We start from the raw sequence: 21,096 nt of genomic DNA on the forward strand, positions 1-21,096 counted from the left end.
ATTGACGTGGCGTTTCACCGGAACCGTTACCACAGTGAGCGGTAGTGACGATGGACGGGCGACTGTGTGTCGCTGTTTAATGTTATCGCATTGGGTTGAAATGCGATGACTCCGAGTCTGAATGTGTAGATAGGTTGATTCCTTGTAGCGAGATTGCTACTCTATATATTGTGTTGTGTATCATTTTAATTGCTATTATGTTTTGATGAGAGTAATAAGTATAATGTTATTTTTCCTTTGCAGAAGATATAATTATATTTTATTTTATTTGTTTTTAACTGTATATACCCTAATAACACAAAACATTCCATGAATGTTCCTAGAATGTACTCACAGGACATTCCAAACATTCCTGGAATGTCCCCAAATGCACACGAATGTCCCTGGAAAGTCCCTGGAATGTGCTGTGTCAGCATTTTAAATATTCTTAGAATGTTCTGTTGGAACATTCCATGAATGTCTACGAATGTTCTTTGGACATTCACAGTATATGTTTTAGACTGAATGTCTTGTTGGAACATTCCATGAATGTTCTTTGGACATTCACAGTATATTTTTAGACTGAATGTCTTGTTGGGACATTCCATGAATGTTGGAACATTCCATGAATGTTCTTTGGACATTCACAGTATATTTTTTAGACTAAATGTCTTGTTGGAACATTCCATGAATGTCTACGAACGTTCTTTGAACATTCACAGTATATTTTTTAGACATTCTCTGAAATATATCGTCAGTGCTGTGACAATACCTCCTATATCTTTTTTCATGAGGTTTGCAGGAGACGAAAAACATTTTTTAAGGTCACCTCCTGTTGCATACGTAAGTTCTGGCTTGTTTTGTAGTAAATAGATAGTTAAATTTACTGCAAAACAAGTCAAAAAATATATGAAAACAGGAGGTGGCCCAAACAAGTTTTTAGTCTATCTTACAAATCTCATGAAAAAACAGATAGGAGGTATTGTCACATCACTGACGATATGTGGCCATACCAAATAATGCATCCTTGATAAATATAAACATTTTTATTGCAAAAAATTTTTTCATACATTTTTTTAATGTAATTTACTGATATTCCTATAAAAAAATGTGTCACATTTGCTTTGTAAACCTTTCTTTTGCCTTTCATAGTCACATATTCCATTTCCTTCCTGGTTTTTTGTAGACCATTTCTCTCAGCTGATTCTAAAAGAAAATAAAATAAATGGTAATTTTTCTATCCTTTACAATTAACAATCAGAAGAAATATTTACAGGTAATAATATGCATATAATAATAATAATAAAATAAATAATAAATTAAATAATATTTAAATAAATAATAAATAATATTTAATAAAGAAAATAATAAAACATTTTGTATTTTGACAACGACGTCCGATGTGGAAGTAGAAACCATAATAAAGTTATTTTTTCAAGTAAATTCTGGCTTATTTCCCCATTAAAATAGTTACAATAATTACAAAAATGCCACAAAGAAATAGCTTTTTCACAAACTAATAAGTATTTTGTTTTATTATATTTATTGTTTTTATTATTTACTTTAACTTAAGATTATAACTTAATTCTTGTTTTCTATTTCTGATGTTTTTATTTATTTGCATTCAATATTAATCTGTTTTCTTGTATAATCTACTTCGCAATAATTATGTGATATATTGGACTTAAAATGAATTCAAAAATTTTTTGTAATTGGGCAACAATGTCAACTTAGATCTCTGATGTAGATAATGAAGAACAACGGTATCTACAGTTGGAAAAATGAAAGAATAGGGCTTTTCATCAATTGTCATTTGTTTCGAGCTTCTGTCATGTGTCACATAATATTAATATATCTACGTCATATGTCTTTGGTTTGTATCTATTATTGTATATACCAATAACGTATGTCGTAGATATATTAATATTATGTGACACATGACAAAAGCTCGAAACAAATGACTGTGAATGAAAAGCCCTATACCCATGAACGATCACATCAATCACTTATTTTGTATTTGCTATCTTTTTCTATTTTAGAACAAATAGAAAATGATATAAAAACATTAAAAATAAAAAACTGGAGAAAAAAAGCACGAAACAGATCAGAGTGGAGAAGAATCCTGGAACAGGCCAAGACCCAGAAAGGGCTGTCGAGCCAATGATGATGATGATCTTTTTCTATAGGTAACAAACGTTTGTGATTTATAGAAAAAGACAGCAAATAGGGCTTTTCATCAACTGTCATTTGTTTCGAGCTTCTGTCATGTGTCACATAATATTAATATATCTACGTCATACGTCTTTGGTTTGTATCATTGGTATATGCCAATAACTTATGACGTAGATATAGTAATATTGTGTGACACATGACAGAAGCTCGAAACAAATGACTGTGAATGAAAAGCCCTATACAAAATAAGTGATTGATGTGATCGTTCATGGTTATAGGGTTTTTCATTCAGTCATTTGTTTCGAGCTTCTGTCATGTGTCACATAATATTAATATATCTACGTCATACGTTATTGATATAATCAATGATACAAACCAAAGACGTATGACGTAGATATATTAATATATGTGACACATGACAGAAGCTCGAAACAAATGACAATGAACAAAGCCCTATATTGCTTTTCATCGATTGTCATTTGTTTCGAGCTTCTGTCATATGTTATATAATCTGTGTATAATATTAATACAACACGGATTATACGACATATGACAGTAGCTCGAAACAAATGACTGTAAATGAAAAGCCCTATTCTTTAATTTTTCCAACTGTATATTGTAATTGTATTATTAATTGGGTTAAGCATATTACCTGTGTGATATAAGCTATTGGAATAGCACAGTCTCTCAAACGGTTGAAAGTGAAGTTCACGGTTGAAAGTGAAGTTCTGTCAATATCTTTTTCTAAAAAATGTTTTGAACATACTGCTCTATTAACAAATCTGATCAATACTTCATGCCTTCTTCGCAGGATCTTCTGGAAAGCTAAAAATACAAAATATATGCATTACTGAGCATTATTAACAAATTTTAGTTTTAAATAAAAAATATGATTAATGAACTCACAAAATATTATAAAAAGCAGCTTAGAAATTGTTTATTAGTATAGTCGTTTCCCTAGCCACAACTGGCTAGTGATTTTAGTAGGTAATTTTTTTGTTTTTGGCCATTTTTGCCAAAATTACTAACTATTTAGTTATTTTTTTGCCAATTTTACCAAATTGTCAAAATTATTTACTAAAATCACTAGCCAGTTGTGTCTGAGACTAAGTTTAGCGAACCGACTGTACTATTCATACTGTGTATTCATTAGTTGGTACTATTATAGTGTGTGGTCTACCATCCTGTTTATAAACGCATACATTAGCAAAAACGCAAAAAAAATTTTAATTTTACAAATAATCCGTTTGTTATTATCTCTATTTACTATTTTTGTTAGGAATAAGCAAGTTTGTGGCTTATTCGCAATTATTAAAATAATAAATGGATATTTTCTGAAATAGGGGCATGCCTTTGTTTACATATTTGCATATACTAACCTTTGAAACATTATTCCTGCAGATTTTTTATCTACATTGCTTCTGCTACTCCAACTGATTTTATGCACTATATTAATAATACTATTAAAGTTATTATAAAAGTATCCGAATTAAAAAATATTCTTAAAAAGCACAAATAAAAACAAACAACGATCACGCACGGCAAGGTGGCCAAGGCCAAGATGCATGTCAAGATGGCCGAAGCACCGAAGTCTGAAGTGAGGTCATTGGTCGTTTTTAGTCACGTGATGCCCTCTCTAAGCACCATGCACAAATACATGCGCCGTGAGTTTGAAAATGAACATATTAACAAAAGGAACATTGGTAGTATGTTCACAGAATGTCTTATGGTAACATTCCACGAATAATTTAATCAGATGTTCACCGAATGTTCCCTAAATGTCCAGGACATTCAAATATTGATAGAACTTTGGTAGTACATTCCTGGAATGTTGTGTGTTAGGGTAAATGTCTTAAATATATTTACTTTGTTTTTAACCTGTGTTTTACTGAGTCTGTCGCCCTGAAAGAGTTACCGTTAAAATCTGAGTTTATATTTTTTGTCTTTTAGTTGGTTTTCATTGGAATTTCCCCCTAAGGCAAATTTTCCCTTCTAAGGCAAATTTTTAGATCCGCTACAGCCTCTGCCGTGAAAAAATCTTTAATTCTAGTCCTTAATTCCGAAATGGAAGATGGTGAATCTGTGTGACTCCTTCAGCATTCCTCATATGTACGCATCTGGTGGCGTTAGTTCTGGTGAGTGGCAACTCCCAAAATGATCGGGCAGTATTCGAAGAAGAGGGTCCCTGGCCGTATGACAGGTTGTCCCGTTCTACTGAAACAAATGTTAATTTTAAGTTTGGACCGTTTTCGTGACCTTTTCCGTATGACCGAAAATAGTACTCCATCATAATTTTTTTTCTGTAAAACTGAGAACCATTCTGAAGCACCTAACATTATCACGACATTCACATACGTTATACGACCGTCGTTCGAAACCACTCAGTACGTTTCGGTGCGTGACACATACAAATTTGAGGCATACGAATTTTAGTTCTGTTTATTTTGCCGCAAACCGTATATAAAAAGGAACGTCCAAGATTGTATTACATGATATATGTTATATTCGTTTATAGCAACCAAGTAGCCTTAATGATTAAGTACCCATTTCCCATTAGTATCAGGTGTCGGTCATCTGAACCGATGACGAACCGATGACCGACGCATCCAGTGTCAACAATGTCAGCGGAACTACGACGTCCACACATTCTCACAATCCATTTTGTTAATTGCATAAAACCATCTATCGGGATTAATTATTCGTTAACAAATATTTAGATTTATAGCAAGTAACTTTGATTTTTAAAATAAATATTTTTATAAAAACTAAAAAGTGCTTATTGATATAAGAATTGCCTCAGTCAGTAGGATCTGGAAACGTTAGCAGAGCACGGAAAACCTAACTAAGAACAGTGGATTCCAACCCTTTATTCAGAAACGAACCAGAAAACTCTAAAAAGCTGAGCCGTCATCATTTTGCAGAAATCTATGGTGGACGAAACACCTGGTGAAGCCCCTGGTAGACAAGCTGTCGAGAACTAGACTACTAATGTTTATGAAACTAATGTAAGTCTAATATTGCATTATCTCGTATATAACATATTTACAAGGCCATGCAGAAAGCTGTACTACTCGCAACGGCCAGATGTGTACGAAAATTCTTGGGTGATACTGATACACCTGCATACCAAGTCACCTAGGTCTCGATAACACGGAAAGAGTCCCACCAGAGCTCAATCCTTTTGATACCGTAGGTATCTGGGATGAGTCAATTTTCCCCTTAGAGAGAGTGTGAGCCGTATGTCCCGTATATTATTATTATTTTTTATTATTATTGAATACTGTTCGATATTCCAATATTGATTATTTTGCAAATCAATAAATACAACTAAATATTTTTTTCTCATTGCTTTGTTAATTATTTGACGTTTATTCTGTTAATTGTCATTTTTTTATTTTTTTATTATCAGTATTGTTGTTATAATAAAAATGCTGGTCATAAATTAAATCACATTTTCTGGGACCAAAAATAGATCGATTGATATGAACCTAACTTACCTTTGTACAAATGTGCACATAAAAAAAGTTATAGCCCTTTAAAGTTACAAAACGAAAATCGATTTTTTTCAATATATCGAAAACTATTACAGATTTTTTATTGAAAATGGACTTTTGGCATTCTTATGGCAGGAACATCTTAAAAAAATTATAGTGAAAGGACCCCGCAGAAACCTTATGGGAAATGGCTCTCTGTCAAATGATCTAAAACTTTGGATTCTGGTAGTCTTTGATAATATGTAGAACAAAAGACTCCATGGGCGCGTAGCTCCAAAAAATCATAGTTCTAAGATATAAGCCTCTGAAGTTATAGGTACAGTGAGGACGTTTGAGTTGGACATTTTCTCGAGAATGGGAGACTCTGGAGATAAATTACGAATCAGCTCGATTTTTATTTTTAAATTATAATTTTTTGGCGTATATATCATACTAGTGACGTCATCCATCTGGGAGTGATGGCGCAATCGATGATTTTTTTAAATAGGAATAGGATCGTGTGATCATATTCCGATGTTTAAAGAATATCTACCTACCTTGGCAACATTGAAATTTTCAGTTAAATGTCCAATTCAGGGTTAAAAATGGCCGATTTCGCAATTTTTACATTTTTAATCGCTTATAAAATATGTCAAAAACTTTTAACCTAAGAGAAAAGTCACTAAAGACCATTTCTGTTTGGAATGATTCAAAAAACCTAACAAAAACTTTGTTCGATGCAAAAAAAATAATTTTAGGAAGAAACCCTAATCTTTCCCCTCGCCTGGCAAGGTCTTATGCTGTTCAGAATCGCCTGTCATTGTACACATTTCTTCTAAATGACTTACTCAAACACATACTTAAATTTAAACTTTAGAGGGGAAAGTTTATTTTACCCCCCAAACTATGCACTTTTCGACTCACCTGGTAGATACACGTGCAGGGCTGATACCTTGCAGGTCATGGTTTTGGTGTGCTATGAATTATCACTATACTTTATGGGAAATAAATATGGGAAATATGGGATATATGCCCAAAAAATTTTTTTGAATTAAATTAATTGAGACAAAAAGAAGAATGTATATAATTTATTTAATTCGAAATACATTTTAATGTCCGAAAACAGGAAAAAATGTTTATTTGATAAATAAATATTTTTTCCGCTTAAATTCAATATTAAAGCTGCAACCCACCTGTCTCTTAGCAGTTTGAACATTTAATTTAAGCGAAAAGCAATGTTTATTTTTCAAATTAACATTTATTCTGTTTTCTGATACCAGTAAAATGTATTTATAATTAAATAAATTATATACATTCTTTTTTTTAATCTCAATTAATTTAATTAAAAAAAATTTTGGGCACCCTGTATAAATAATTATGTTAATGTTTATATTATTGAATAGAGAATTAAATAACCTTTCAAATGAGCTATCACAAGACCCCTTTCGCTTAAATTAAATGTTCAAACTGCTAAGAGGCATGTGAATAGCAGCTTTAATATTGAATTTAAGTGAAAAACAATATTTATTTATCAAATAAACATTTTTTTCTGGTTTCGGACAACAGTAAAATGTATGAATAATATTGTTAATATTTATATTATTGAATAGAGAATTGAATCACCTTTCAAATGAGCTATCACACGACCCCTATTCTTATTTAAAAAAATCATCCATTGCGTCATCACGCCCAGATGGATGACGTCACTAGCATGATATATATGCCAAAAAATTATAACTTAAAAATAAAAATCGACCTAATTCGTAATTTATCTCCAGAGTCGCCCATTCTCGTGAAAATAAATTTATTCCAACTCAAACGTCCTCATTGTAACTATAACTTCAGAGGCTTATATCTTAAGACCATGATTTTTTGGAGCTATATACGCGCCCATTGAGTCTTTTGTTCTACACATCAAGGACTACCAGAACCCAAAGTTTCAGAGCATTTGACAGAGAGCCATTTCCCATAAGGTTTCTGCAGGGTCCTTTCTAGCCTTACAGGAAGACCGTTACTCGGAGGGTTCACGAGCTCTTAGACTATAACTAAAATGATTATTTTATTATTTTTATTAGTTCTACTCCTATTCTGAGTACTGGGAACTAATCTTTGGTGGAATTTTACCGTGCTGGACAGGCGGGTAGTGAGATGCAACCTGCACATTTAGTGAGATGCACATTTTAGAAGCCACTAATGGTGTAACCAGAAGATTAGCTTTAATAAAGATTTATTTTTAATATTGTTAATATTAAAAGTAAAACTTTCGTTTGTTTATTTAGGTATGTCTTTGAATAGATAAATTAATTTTCTTTCTAGGTTTTTGTCCAAACGAAACAAAAGGTTATCTAAAATAGATTGTTCTCTTGAATGTGAATGCATTATTGTAAAATAATGGTTATATAATAACCTATTTAAATAACATATTTACCAAATGAAAACAATTGTGTGTCTAAAGATTTAAATTGACGTTTTATTATCATTTAACACTGAACGCAAACAAGGTGAAGTTATTTATACATTATACGAGTACCACAGTATTAAAAACAAACGAGTACTATCTACTAGAACGCTAGAAAGTTATTGTAAACGTACATTTACATTTTTTATTGTTAAACATGTCAGCAATAGAATTAGATAGTATAGAGAGTGTGTTAAAAACGCTTTCCATTGAAGATTATGAAAAAGTGTGTGGTTTATTATATGGGAAAGGAGTAAGGTAACTGTTTTCATAAATAATTTAATTAATATAACATATAAATCAATGATTATAATATGATTATAAAAGTATCACATAAAAAGATGTTGGTTTTGGATATAAAATAATAGTAGGGAAGGCAAGTATGCTAAATTTGCAGTTACTCGAGCGTTATGGGGACCTATTGGGTTGTAAAGATTAGGTCCTAAAACATTAGGTCCTAAAAGTTAAGTAAAGTTTTCCATTTAAGTGGGGACTTTCCATATTTTAATTTAATTTTCCATTTCTAACAATCGTTTATTCCGATTATAGCGCGATCTATGAATAATTCGAAAAAATGTCTCGAATAAAAGTTACTTATATTTACGTAAGGAATTCAAATCTGCAATAAAATATGGGGGTTCCTGTTTAAGATTTTAAAGTAATCCGTTACTCCACCTCCGTGGAGGTCGTGTTTGGTGTCATTCGATAGATTTTTCAAAAATATTGAATACGTGTATTTTGCAATTTTTCGATTTGATGTTCATTTCGCGAAATATCACGGGGTTCCTATCTAAAATTTTAAATTTACCCCCACCCCTCTTCGTGGGAGGTCGTGTTTAGTATCATTCGATAGATTTTTGAAAATATTGAACACGTATTTTTTAGTTTTTCGATCTGATGTTTATTTCTCGAAATATTCGCTTTTTTTGTGAAACTTTGTGACTCACCCATTTCCTTACGCTCATCGTCAGATTTTTGAAATATACACTCTTTTGCATGTACTTAACTTACCTTATCTTAATCTGACGATTTCGTGTTTTTCTAAGGATAGATTTTTTTTCGAATATCCCTTAACGAACTCCCCTGTATTCAGATCCCATTTATGTTAGGGGTGCAATTATAGGGTATAAGGTTTCTCCCCATGTGATAATCTGACGCGCTCAAGTAACTGCAAAAATCCCCGTTTGGGCTCCCCTAACATTAGGTCCTACAATAGAAGGCATTCTAGTAGGAACTGCTTTTCAGTCATTAAGGAAAGATGAGTTTCTTGGTCAGAAAATCACTGAGAAAATACTTGGATGGTTTGGATATTCTTTTCACTCTTCATAAGTAAATTTAAATGCAGCCCATTTTAATAACTTCGAATAATTCGAAAGGTTGTTTTTATTAGTTAAAATTACTTATCTTAAGATAAATAGAAATCTCAAGATAAAAAAATCTTCACGTAGCTTTGTAAACAATACAAAAATATAACAGCGCGATCATTAATAAAAGTTAAACTGTTTGGAAATTAATATTGTTTAGAGAGATATTATACGGCAAGGAAATAATATATAATATACACTGCCAGGCATATGTTAAGGAAATAAAAAATGTAAAAAATATAAAAATATAAAAAAGCAAACTATATTGTCAAAAATTATTTATATCAAATGTCATTTATAAATGTTTAAATTGAGAAAATTACTGTAAAAATGAATAAAACACCTTAAAAGTCATGATAATTCTCATATAAAACGAAGTCCCGCCAAAAGAATCCTATCTGAAGTTATTCGCAATCCTTTGTTGAACTTTATTAGAGATTTTCGTAGGTCCGATAAACAAAATTTAACGTTAACTGAATTAGTGAGAAGAGGAGCCCAAATTTGAAGAAAGATGAGCGAAATAGACTATTTAATTCCTTTTTATAAACTTTAAGATAAATTCATGTCGTTTTATAATCAAAATTTAACCCTCATGCACAAGTTTTAGTCCATGTGACTAACAACTTCAGTGAGAACTTGGGTTTATTATTATGTACTAAATGCTACAAATAAACTCTATTATTATTATATTATTCTATCTATTATTATTATTCCACATTTAGCCATACGGCTCACACTCCCTCTAAGGGGAAAATTGACTCATCCCAGATACCTACGGTATCAAAAGGATTGAGGTCTGGTGGGACTCTTTCCGTGTTATCGAGCCCTAGGTGACTTGGTATGCAGGTGTATCTCCCTCCAGATTTAGCCATACGGCTCACACTCCCTCATGATTTATAAGTACCAACTGTTTCTTCTTCTTTCAGCTTGTTCATTGGCGGATTGATACCTCTAAGGAAGGTTGTTACTCCATCTTTTGCGCGGTTGGCCGAAACTTCTTCTACTGATTGGTGATTTATCTCTTTCCCCCCTCCCATTAATAATGGGTCTCCCCCATTCTTCTCATGTAGTTATTCCATGCTTTTTTTTCTATTTATTTTCCATTCGTTTATACAGTGCGCTGGAATAAGTGTTACCCCCTTTATTAACTTATTTATTTTTAGCACATAAGGAAAACGCTCGGACAGGTCGATTTTTATAATAATCACTGTATACTGTACGTTGCATTGTCTTCTAATATCTTCACTCCTCTTTCGATCTATCAGCGTATTTCCTGTAATTCTTCTCAGTACTCTCATCTCTGCCGTTTCCAATATAGACCAGGGCATTTAGCACTTAAAACACCCGAATAAATAAATTTTTAAATACAGCACCTAGAGACTTGCAGTTTTTTGCATTATGTTCAGGATGACGTCAGGAAAAAAGTCTACTATTCATATATGGGTGAAACTGCATAATTGCACTGTAAAATGCATCAGATGCATCCAAAATTGCATAAATATAAAAATAAAGTCAAAATCAGTATACTAAGGAATAAAATTTATTATTTCGGGGTTTTTGGGGTCACTGAATATGATTACGCCATCAGAACTGACTCCCGGATCACCTGGTGCCCAAGGTCATGGAAAGAGACGTCATCCTCTGGAGTTTCGATGGTTTTCGCCATTAAATCGATGCAAACGGATAACTCACGGGTTTTAGGGGTCGCTAAATACGAATATGCCATCAGAATTTACCTCCGGAGTACCTGGTGCCCAGGGTACGTCATCCTCTGGAGTTTGGAGGGATTTCGGCACTAAATTGATGCAAAGGGACTATTCGGGGGGGTTTTGAGGTGGTTAAACACGAATATGCCATCAGAACAGACCTCTGGATCACCTGGTGCCCAAGGTCACTGCAAGGGGCGTCACCTTCTAGAGTTTCGAGGGCTTTCGGTTTAAATTGATGCAAACGGATTACTTGCGGGTTTTTGCTGTCGCTAATCACGAATATATCATCAGAATTGACCTCCGGAGTACCTGGAGCCCAGGGTCGCTACAAAGGCACGTCATCTGGAGTTTCGAGGGATTTCGGTACTAAATTGATGTAACTGGACTACTCGGGGGGTTTTTGAGGTGGTTAAACACGAAGATGCCATCAGAACAGACCTTAGGATCACTTGGTGCCCAAGGCCACTGTAAGGGACGTCATCTTCTGGAGTTTCGAGAGCTTTCGGTATCAAATTGATGCAAACGAATTACTTACGGGTTTTTGAGGTCACTTAACACGAATATGCCATCAAAACTGACTCCTTATGCACCTGGAGCCCAAGCTCACTGCAACGGGCGTCCTCTTCTGGAGTTAGAGAAATTTCGACATTAAATTGCTAAAAATGGATTACTCAAAGGTTTTTGAGTCGTTAAACACGAATATGCCATCAGAATAGACCACCGGATCACCTGGTGCCCATGGTCACTGCAAGGGACGTCATTTTCTGGAGTTTCGAGGGCTTTCGGTATTAAAGTGATTACTTGCGGGGTTTTGGGGTCGCTAATCACGAATATGTCATCAGAATTTGATTCCGGAGCACCTGTTGCCTAGGATCGCTACTAAGGCACGTCATCTTCTGGAGTTTCGAGGGTTTTCGGCATAAAATGGATTCAAATGGATTACTCGGGGGTTTTGAGGTCGCCAAACACGAATATGCCATTAGAACAGACCCACGGGGCACCTGGTGACCATGGTCACTGCAAGGAACATCACTGTGCTATTCAATTTTCTTACTTATGTATATATAAAATTTACATAAACTGTATTTATATCTGACAATGTTTTTCCTTTATTTATTTCCAGGTCGATTTAATATATTCTATTATGACAATGTTATTATGCGTTAACGTTATTTTTGATCATCGTAATCACTAGATACTCCAGAATGCTTCATCTTGTGTTCATCAACCCCAAAAACCCAAAAGTAATTTGTTTGCATGAATTTCGTACCGAAAACTCACGCAACTTCAGAAGATAACGTTCCTTGGGCTCCAGGTGCTCCAGTGTGTGTTCTAACGGCGTATTCATATTCACCAACCTAAAAAAGCCATGAGTAATCCGTTTAAATAAATTTAGTACCGAAAACTTTCGAAACTCCAGAAGATAGCTTACCCTAGGCACCAGCTGGTCCGGTGTCTGTTCTGATGGCATATTCGTGTTCAGCAACCCCAAAAACCTACAAGTAATCGGTTTGCGTCAATATAGTACCGAAAAACCTCGCCCAGAGGATGACGCCCCTTGGAGTGACCGCGGGCACCAGGTGCTACGATGGTCTGTTTAGATCGCATGTTCGTGTTTAACGACTTTAAAATCCCCCCGAGTAATCCATTTTCATCAATTTAATGCCAAAATCCCTCAAAACTTCAGAAGATGATGTCTCTTGCAGTGACCTTGGGCACCAGGTGCACAAGGTGTTGGTTCTGATGGCATATTCGTGTTTAGCGACCTCAAAAATCCTCCAGTAATCCATTTGCATCAATTTAATACCGAAAGCACTCGAAACTCCAGAAGATGACGTCCCTTGCAGTGACCTTGGGCACCAGGTAATGGGGTGGTCTATTCTGATGGCATATTCGTGTTTGGCGACCTCAAAAACTCCCGAGTAATCCGTTTGCACCAATTTAATACCAAAAGTCCAGAAGATGACGCCCCTTGCAGTGACCTTGGGCACCAGGTGATCCAGAGGTGCCCAAGGTGCCTGATGGCGTAATCGTATTCAGTGACCCCAAAAACCCCCAAATAATAAATTTTGTTCCTTAGTATACTGATTTTGACTTTATTTTTATATTTATGCCATTTTGGATACATTTGATGCACTTTACAGTGCAATTATGCATTTCCACCCCTTTTTGAATAGTAGACTTTTTTCCTGACGTCATCGTGAACATAATGCAAAAAACTGCAAGTCTCTAGGTGCTGTATTTAAAAATTTATTTATTTTGTTCTAAATGCCCTCGTCTAATAGTCTTTGTGCTGTTGTATCGGTTGTCCATTTATTCTGACCTTGATTTTGTTGTTTTGGTAGGTACATGTTTTCAATAGTTTTTATGATATCTAGGGGGACTTCTCTATTATATAGGAGATGGATTACATCTTTGAGTTTCACTCTGCCAAATAGAAATGCTGGTCTATTATACTCTAGTGATTTCTCAGTAATTTTCTTTATGACGAATATTCCATCTGTACACGATATTCCATTACGAAAACCCTGTTGTTCGTCTGCTAAACTTATCCTCTGATTCATTAGTTCTTGTATAATTTTAGTTGTAATTTTGAGGGTAGTATTCTAGTATTTAACAAGTTGATACCTTTGTAGTTTTCTGGCTGCTTTTTTTATCTTTTTTGAATAGTAGAAATTGTATAACATAAATAAAAAGAAATCCTGTAGAAATTATTTATTAGTAATATCAACATGTTTCTGATAGTCAAAATACGAATTACCCATAATAGGTGTATATATGTTTTTAGCAAAATTACTTTAAAAGAGGAGGTACTTCATCTTGCTGAGAAGTACGACATAGAAGTTGCAATTGAAAAATTCATTTCCCAAGAAGAACAACTCCGTTCTCCTAGAAATACCCGTGTTGGTCTTTTCCAGCACAAGACGCCTCTTCCAACATGGAGTCGTATCAAAGAAATGAGGGACGCTATGTTCAAACTAGCCTCAGAAGCTTTGGAGATTGCATACAAAGGAGGCGTTAACGTATTTTGTTTCCAGGAAGCATGGAGTAAGAAGAAATGTTTTATTGTTGAATAGAATATTTTGGTGATATATATGGTGATGTTTTAGATATGCCGTTTGCCTTTTGTACGAGGGAAAAATCACCATGGTGTGAATATGCAGAGGAAGCAGAACATGGACCAACTACAGAATTTTTGAAAGGGGTATGGTATATAATATATTTATTTTAGTGTGCTAGGAATCATTATCATTAAATCTTCGCTTGTTTACTGCTGGACATAGATCTCCCTCATAATTTTAATTCTGTTTCGATCTTGTGCTCTTGCATAAAATTCCTATGGCAACGTTTTAGATCGTCAGTCCAACGTGTTGGTGGACGATTTCTACTTTGGTAGTTATCATTTGGTCTCCATTCCAATACTCGCTTTGTCCATCTGTTATCCGTCAGTCGAGCCACGTGACCTGCCCAGTTCCTCTTCAATGTTGCTATTCTCTCTGCATATAGTTTTGCCTCATACTGTATCTTCTTTTTACGGCACCTATCCATTCCGGATGTTGGCGATCAGCATGGCTATCCTAACTTTGCGTGCTGCTATTCGAAATAGTTTGGTTGTAGATGTATTTAACCACTTTCTCAGGTTTTGAAGCAAGATATTCTTCTTCTTGCTGGTCCTCTCTTTCCAAATACCTGACCCTAAAGAATGAGTTGTAACAAGCCATATCTGTTCATTCGTCATAACATGACCAAGATATTATAGATTGCGCTATTTAATTGTGTTAATAATCTCGCATTCCTTGCCCCTTCTACTTAGCACCTCAACATTAGTCACAGGATCCATCAATGAAATTCTCAAAATTCGTCTGTAACACCACATCCCGAAGGCCTCGAGATTTCTTAAAGAAGCTTCAGAAAATGTCCAGGCCTCTACTTCATATAATAACGTAGAAAATATACAGCAGCATCTGATAATAGAGATTTTGGTACCAAGTGGTAAATTCTGACTTCTGAAAAGAGACTTCATCGTTACGAACGCTGATCTTGCTTTTCCTATGTGTTGTTTTATTTTAGTAGAGTGGTCCCATTGGTCGTTTATGTTTGTACCAAGGTATGTGTAACTGTCGTCCACCTGTTTCAATTGGTTCTTGGTTAACCAAAAACCCTGTATTTAATAGTTCGCGCTTACCGACTACCATATATGTACTTTGTTTTTTTTTTCTTATTGAGGTCAAGTCCATATTCTCTACCTATATCTGATATGCGCGACATTATTCTTTGCAAACCATCTAAGCTATCTGCAAAAAATACTGGGTCGTCGGCATATCTAATGTTGTTTAGACGCACTCCGTTGACTAATATGACTTCCTTTAGTTCAGCCAGTGCCTGCTTGAAGATAAGTTCAGAGTACATATTAAATAACAGCGGGGACACAATGCATCCTTGTTTCACTCCTCTACCTATGGAGATTGCCTCTGTCAACTGGTCATCCACTTTAATGTTGGAAGTTTGGTTGTAATATAAATTATATTTGATTATAAAGTCTCTCGGGCTAATAACCGGCAAAATATCACAAAAGATGGAAAACGTATTAAGTTGTGAGATAAAAAGAAATGATACTAGTCGAGCTGGGAAATTTAACGATATTAACTTATAAATTTACATTATATTGATTGTTTGCCACCTTTACACGTATCAAAGGAGTATGACAACTAAAACTGTCACTGTGACAGTGGCAGCTGCCAAACTCGTCCAATACGTCTAAAGGTGGGAAACAATCAATATAATAATGCATATTGATAAGTTAATATCGACCGCAGACGTTCGGAAACAATTAGCGTCTCTTTGCAAAGACAATGACGTCGACTTTGCAAAGTAACAAGACACTTACTCAACACACACACTACACATTACTCCCCTGACTTAGTAATAAGTTATACAATTACGTGGCTAAAGGTTCTAGTTCTAAACCAAAGCCAGAATCAGAGAAAAAAAAAAAAAAAAAAAAAGTTAATATCGCTAAATTTTCCAGCTCGACTAGTTTTATTTCTTTTTATCTCACAACTTAATACGTTTTCCATCTTTTGTGCTATTTTGCTGGTTATTAGCGCGCTCATCACTGTATACGTCACAGTTGACATTCCTACACTTCTGTATAAGCACGTGGACAGAGAATAGAGCCTCTGGGGTGCTCAAGGTAACGCGCGATCCAAATTGTATCCATGATACTTTTGCTCTTCGAATTTTTCTCTTAGACAAGGCGAAAACGGCGGGTTCTTTAGAGAAAATATTCCCATGAGATTTATTTGCAGAATCACATTCGTGAGACATTCCAGAATAAGATTCAAGAAGTCGCCCACGTGAAAAGTGGTCCAAATTTATTTTTTTTAACAATTTTTTTTAATCAAATTGCAAAAATCAAAATTTTTGGCGGAAACAAATTTTTTTTAGGTTTTTTGGACCATTCTGGATAAAAAAGGTCTCTTATAATTTTTCTCTAAAGTTAATCGTTTTCGAGGTAAAAGCATTTTAAAATTGAAAAAAACGAAAAATGGCAATTTTCAAGGCGTAATAACTCGGTTAAAAGTTATTACAATGAAAGTCAGAAAATAACTAAATCAAAGTTTAAAGTCCCCCTACAAGATCCTGAAGAAATTTTTGTCATTATTTGATTACTAAGCTGTTATTTTTAAGTAAAAATAATGAGCGCTATGCACGTATTAGGCGGACGTCCATGATGAGTGCGAAAGAGATGCCATTCAGGCAGTCCAATGGCGCATCTCACTCACACTGAAATTTACAGCGGCGTCAATACGATCTTACCACTCATTATTAATAATTAAAAATAACAGCTTAGTAATAAATTAATGACACAAATTTCTTCAGGATCATGAAGGGGGCTTTAAATTTGATTTAGTCACTTTCTGACTTTCATAATAATTATTTTTAACCAAGTTAAGTCTTAAAAATGGCCATTTTCGCGTTTTTCAAATTTTAAATTGCTTTTAACTCAAACACGATCAACTTTAGAGAAAAATTATGAGAGACCTTTTCTGTCCGGAATGGTCCTAAAAATCTAAAAAAAAATTCTTCGGGCTAAAAATATTGATTTTTGCAATTTGATTAAAAAAATTGTTAAAAAAAAATTGGACCACTTTTCGCGTGGGCGACTTCTTGAACCTTATTCTGGGGTGTCTCACGAATGTGATTATGCACAAATATCTCATGGGAATATTTTTCCAACGAACCCGCCGTTTTCGCCTTGTCTAACTGTATATTAGGTTTTTTCCAGATCTTCTTCGCATTTTGGCTAATTTTATTGTGAAGTATTCTTAGAAACATCGTAGGGGTGTGGCTCATTAGGCTAATTAATCGATATTCTGAACATTTCCTAGCATTGTGTTTTTAGGTATGTCTGTGGGACACGCTCAGTGTTATATTTTGCGTTATAAAGTTTTACTACTACTTTTATGTTATCTTCATCTATTGGTGTCTGAAACTCAGTCGATGTATTATCTGGATCACCAGATTTCCTAATTTTAGCATTTTTTATAGCGTGTTCCACTTCTAGTGTCATAATTTTTGGACCGCCATGCCTGTACAATTTGGAAAAAATTCAATATTATTATTTCTGTCTTCGTTTTTGTCACTGGATTCGTTTTAACCTTAGTTATCTGCCACAAGAGTGTGGTGAAAAGATCAAGTATTTTGTCCTGAATATGTAGTGAGTTTTTTAACTGCATTTCGGAAGCGTTCACTTACAAGTAGGCATATGTTCTATTTAATTTCTTGAAGACTTCACCCTGTCCTCGATCGTTACGTTGTCTAAAACCATAAAACCATAAGGAGCTACAGTTTGACCTCGTCAAAATTCCTCAATTTTTGGTTAGATGTCGCCTATAATACAGGGTGTTTGGTAAAAAGTGAGCCATAGCTTAACCTTGGATTCCTGAGCTTAAAATAGGTAGATTTAAGCTAACTTACCTTAGTACAAAAGTTGATAACCGAAATACAGGGTGTCAAAGTTAAACTTTTATTTTATTTCTTTTTGAATATTTCCTGACAGGCATGGGACAATAACACGAAATTTTATATGTAGTCCTGGTATTGTACAATTTACTAAATTATGTTAAACAAATGTTTCTGGCTAGTACCAGAGGCGTACGACAGTGGAGTGTGAATTGTTGACCCTTCCCGATTTCTACGCCACTGGCGAAATTGCTATTTTAGTGCAATTTTTTGATTCTCTAAAACTTTCCATGTAAAAACATACTACTCATTCGTAACGATAAAGCCATTAGTTTTAGAGATATTTGAAGCTAAAAACGAAGGAGCATAATACATTAATCAAAATAAGTGTGCCTCTTCATTTTTAACATCAAATATCTCGAAAACTAATGACTTTATCTTTACGAATGAAGAGTATATTATTTGCATAGAAAGTCTTAAAAATCTAAAAATTATGCTAAAATGTTTCATCAGTGGCGTAGAATTTGGGAAGGTTCAACCATTCACTTTCCCCTGTCGTACGCCTCTGGTAGTAGCCAGAAACGATAATTTTACATAATTTAGTAGGATGCACAGTGCCTACACTTTCTGCCAAGTATCACATGGATATGTCAAATTATTTTAAAGTATTCTTTTTTTAAATAATTTATTCTTTATTTAAAACTTTAAGAACTATGTGTGCCCGGTACTATAAAACTATTTGACATATCCTTATGGTACTTGGCAGAAAGTGTAGGTACTGTACACTCTACTAAATTATGTTAAATAATCGTTTGTGGTTAATACCAGAGGCGTACGACAGGGGAAAGTGAATGGTTGACCCTTCCCAAATTCTACGCCACTGATGAAACTGCCATCTTAGCATGATTTTTAGATTCTCCAATACTTTCTATGCAAATAATATACTCTTCATTCGTAACGATTAAGTCATTATTTTTCGAGATATTTGAAGTTAAAAATGAAAAGGCACACTTATTTTGATTAATGTTATGCTCTTTAGTTTTTAGTTTCAAATATCTCGAAAACTAATGGCTTTATGGTTACGAATGAAGAGTATGTTTTTTACATAGAAAGCATTGGAGAATCAAAAATAGCACTAAAATAGCAATTCCGCCAGTGGCGTAGAATTTGGGAAGGGTCAACCATTCATGTTCCCCCGTCGTACGCCTCTGGTAGTAGCCGGAAACGTTTGTTTGACATAATTTAGTAGATTGTATAATACCAGCACCACTTACCAAATTTTGTTTTGTTGTCTCATACCTGTCAGGAAATATTCAAAAATAAATAAAATAAAAGTTTAACTTTGACACCCTGTATTTAGGTTATTATCAACTTTTGTACTAAGGTAAGTTAGCTTAAATCGACCTATTTTAAACTCAGGAATCTAAGGTTAAGCTATGGCCCATTCTTTACCAAACATCTTGTATAAAAAATCCGTCTTTATTACGCTTCCCTAAGACATTCAAGATTTGATCATAGTACTTTTCGACTTCATCCTCATAGTTCCTATCTGTAGTCGGAGCATAGATTTGAAGTCACCTATTATAATTTATTAGGTATATGTATTTCTTGGAGAATTATCACATATTTTTTTCTAATTCTTGATGAAGCTCATGTTTTATTTTTAATTCGTATCGCTCTGTAGCATTGATCTGCTTCTTCCAGTGGCATCTCTGCGACGGAGGTCGGCAATCATCATAGCTATTGGGACTTTAAAGACGGCTGCTCTGAAAACTTCATTTTTTATGTACATTCATACCATTCTCTCAGGTTGCGCAGCCACAATATTCTTCATCTCCCTATACTTGTTTGTCTTTGTATCATTCCCTGCATATCAGTTGGAGCCAGTTGTATCTCTCCTCATGTGTAATATGTCAGAGATACTCTTTGTTTCTTATTTTATCTCGTAGCATTGATAATAATAGACATAAAAAATGTTTTTTTATTCTTAATTTACCTAGGCTCCCATTTTCTGCTTGATATCCTGCTTGAACTTATTATAAATTACAGAGGATACCCCAAATTCCGTATTTCCGCTCCCATATCCACTGTACTCGTATAGTTTTTCAATTTCTTACTCAGTCATACTTTTTCCTGGTTAATTCTAGTCTATAGTACATCGTCCTGTTTGGAAGATGATTAGAAAAGTCTTAAAAATGTTCTTAACTGCTTGGTTTAAGCGAGCCCACAACTTTCTGAAAAATTTCAGAGTGCAATTTGGACGCGTTTCTGGGTCCCGCGTCATTACGTTGTTGGACTAACGAAACGCGGCTGTAAATTTGTCGGACAAGAGATCGACTTCTTCTTCCTGTGTCGTGCTCGATTATCGAGCGTTGGCTATCAAATTGGCTATAGTAATTTTGTTGACGGCAGCTCGGAAAAGGGATGCAGAGGATCTGTTAAATCATTCTCTCAGGTTTTTAAGCCATGACGTTCTTTTTTGACCTGGCCCGCTTCTTCCGTCTACCTTGCCTTGTATTAATAAATGGAGCACTTACATTATATCTCTCTGGGTATCGCATAACATGGTCAAAATATTCAAGTTTTCGATTTTTAACTGTTCTGACGACTTCCGTGACTTTTTTCATCCGGTGCAAAACAACTTAGCTACGAACTCTATCCACCCAACTTATCTGTAGGATTCTCCGATATAGGGGAGAGTTGGACAAAACCGGGTAGGTTGATAAAACCGGGTACCTCTTAATTCTTCTAACTGTCTACTGCTATCTATTAGACAATGTTAAAATTAGTGTCCCTTTACCACCAACAGTCGTGTGTATTTATTTCTGCCTCATTTGAGTAATCTGTGCCGGAGCAGTAAGACCTCACCTCTTTTTTGATGCAGGAAACTCGATTTTTAAGGTAAGTTTATAGCTGTTTTCTCCTCTAAAGAATAACTAATGGCCATTTCAAAATTTAATACATGTAACCTAGTA

At 34.6% G+C, this 21,096-nt stretch overlaps 1 protein-coding gene and 1 long non-coding RNA gene across 2 annotated transcripts in view; one reads left to right on the forward strand and one right to left on the reverse strand.

Annotated features, from left to right (window-relative positions):
• Nucleotides 1-1,010: 1,010 nt before the first annotated feature.
• LOC126882309 (uncharacterized) lies at nt 1,011-5,362 on the reverse strand. The gene is made up of 2 exons (XR_007697264.1): nt 2,804-5,362; nt 1,011-1,185 (listed from the first exon to the last, which is right to left on the reverse strand). It is a non-coding gene; the product is annotated as an uncharacterized LOC126882309 (long non-coding RNA).
• A 2,729-nt stretch (nt 5,363-8,091) lies between these two features.
• Nucleotides 8,092-21,096, forward strand: part of LOC114329621 (beta-ureidopropionase) — a 36,106-nt gene continuing 23,101 nt past the window's right edge. Inside the window, exons 1-3 of the mRNA XM_028278792.1 lie at nt 8,092-8,340; nt 13,944-14,203; nt 14,266-14,360. Of these exons, the coding sequence (XP_028134593.1) occupies nt 8,240-8,340; nt 13,944-14,203; nt 14,266-14,360 (456 nt within the window). The 5' untranslated portion in view covers nt 8,092-8,239. The remainder of the gene's footprint in view (nt 8,341-13,943; nt 14,204-14,265; nt 14,361-21,096) is intronic.

This window comes from Diabrotica virgifera, chromosome 3 (genome assembly GCF_917563875.1).
Source record: "Diabrotica virgifera virgifera chromosome 3, PGI_DIABVI_V3a".
In the NCBI taxonomy this organism is placed as follows: Eukaryota; Metazoa; Arthropoda; class Insecta; order Coleoptera; family Chrysomelidae; genus Diabrotica; species Diabrotica virgifera.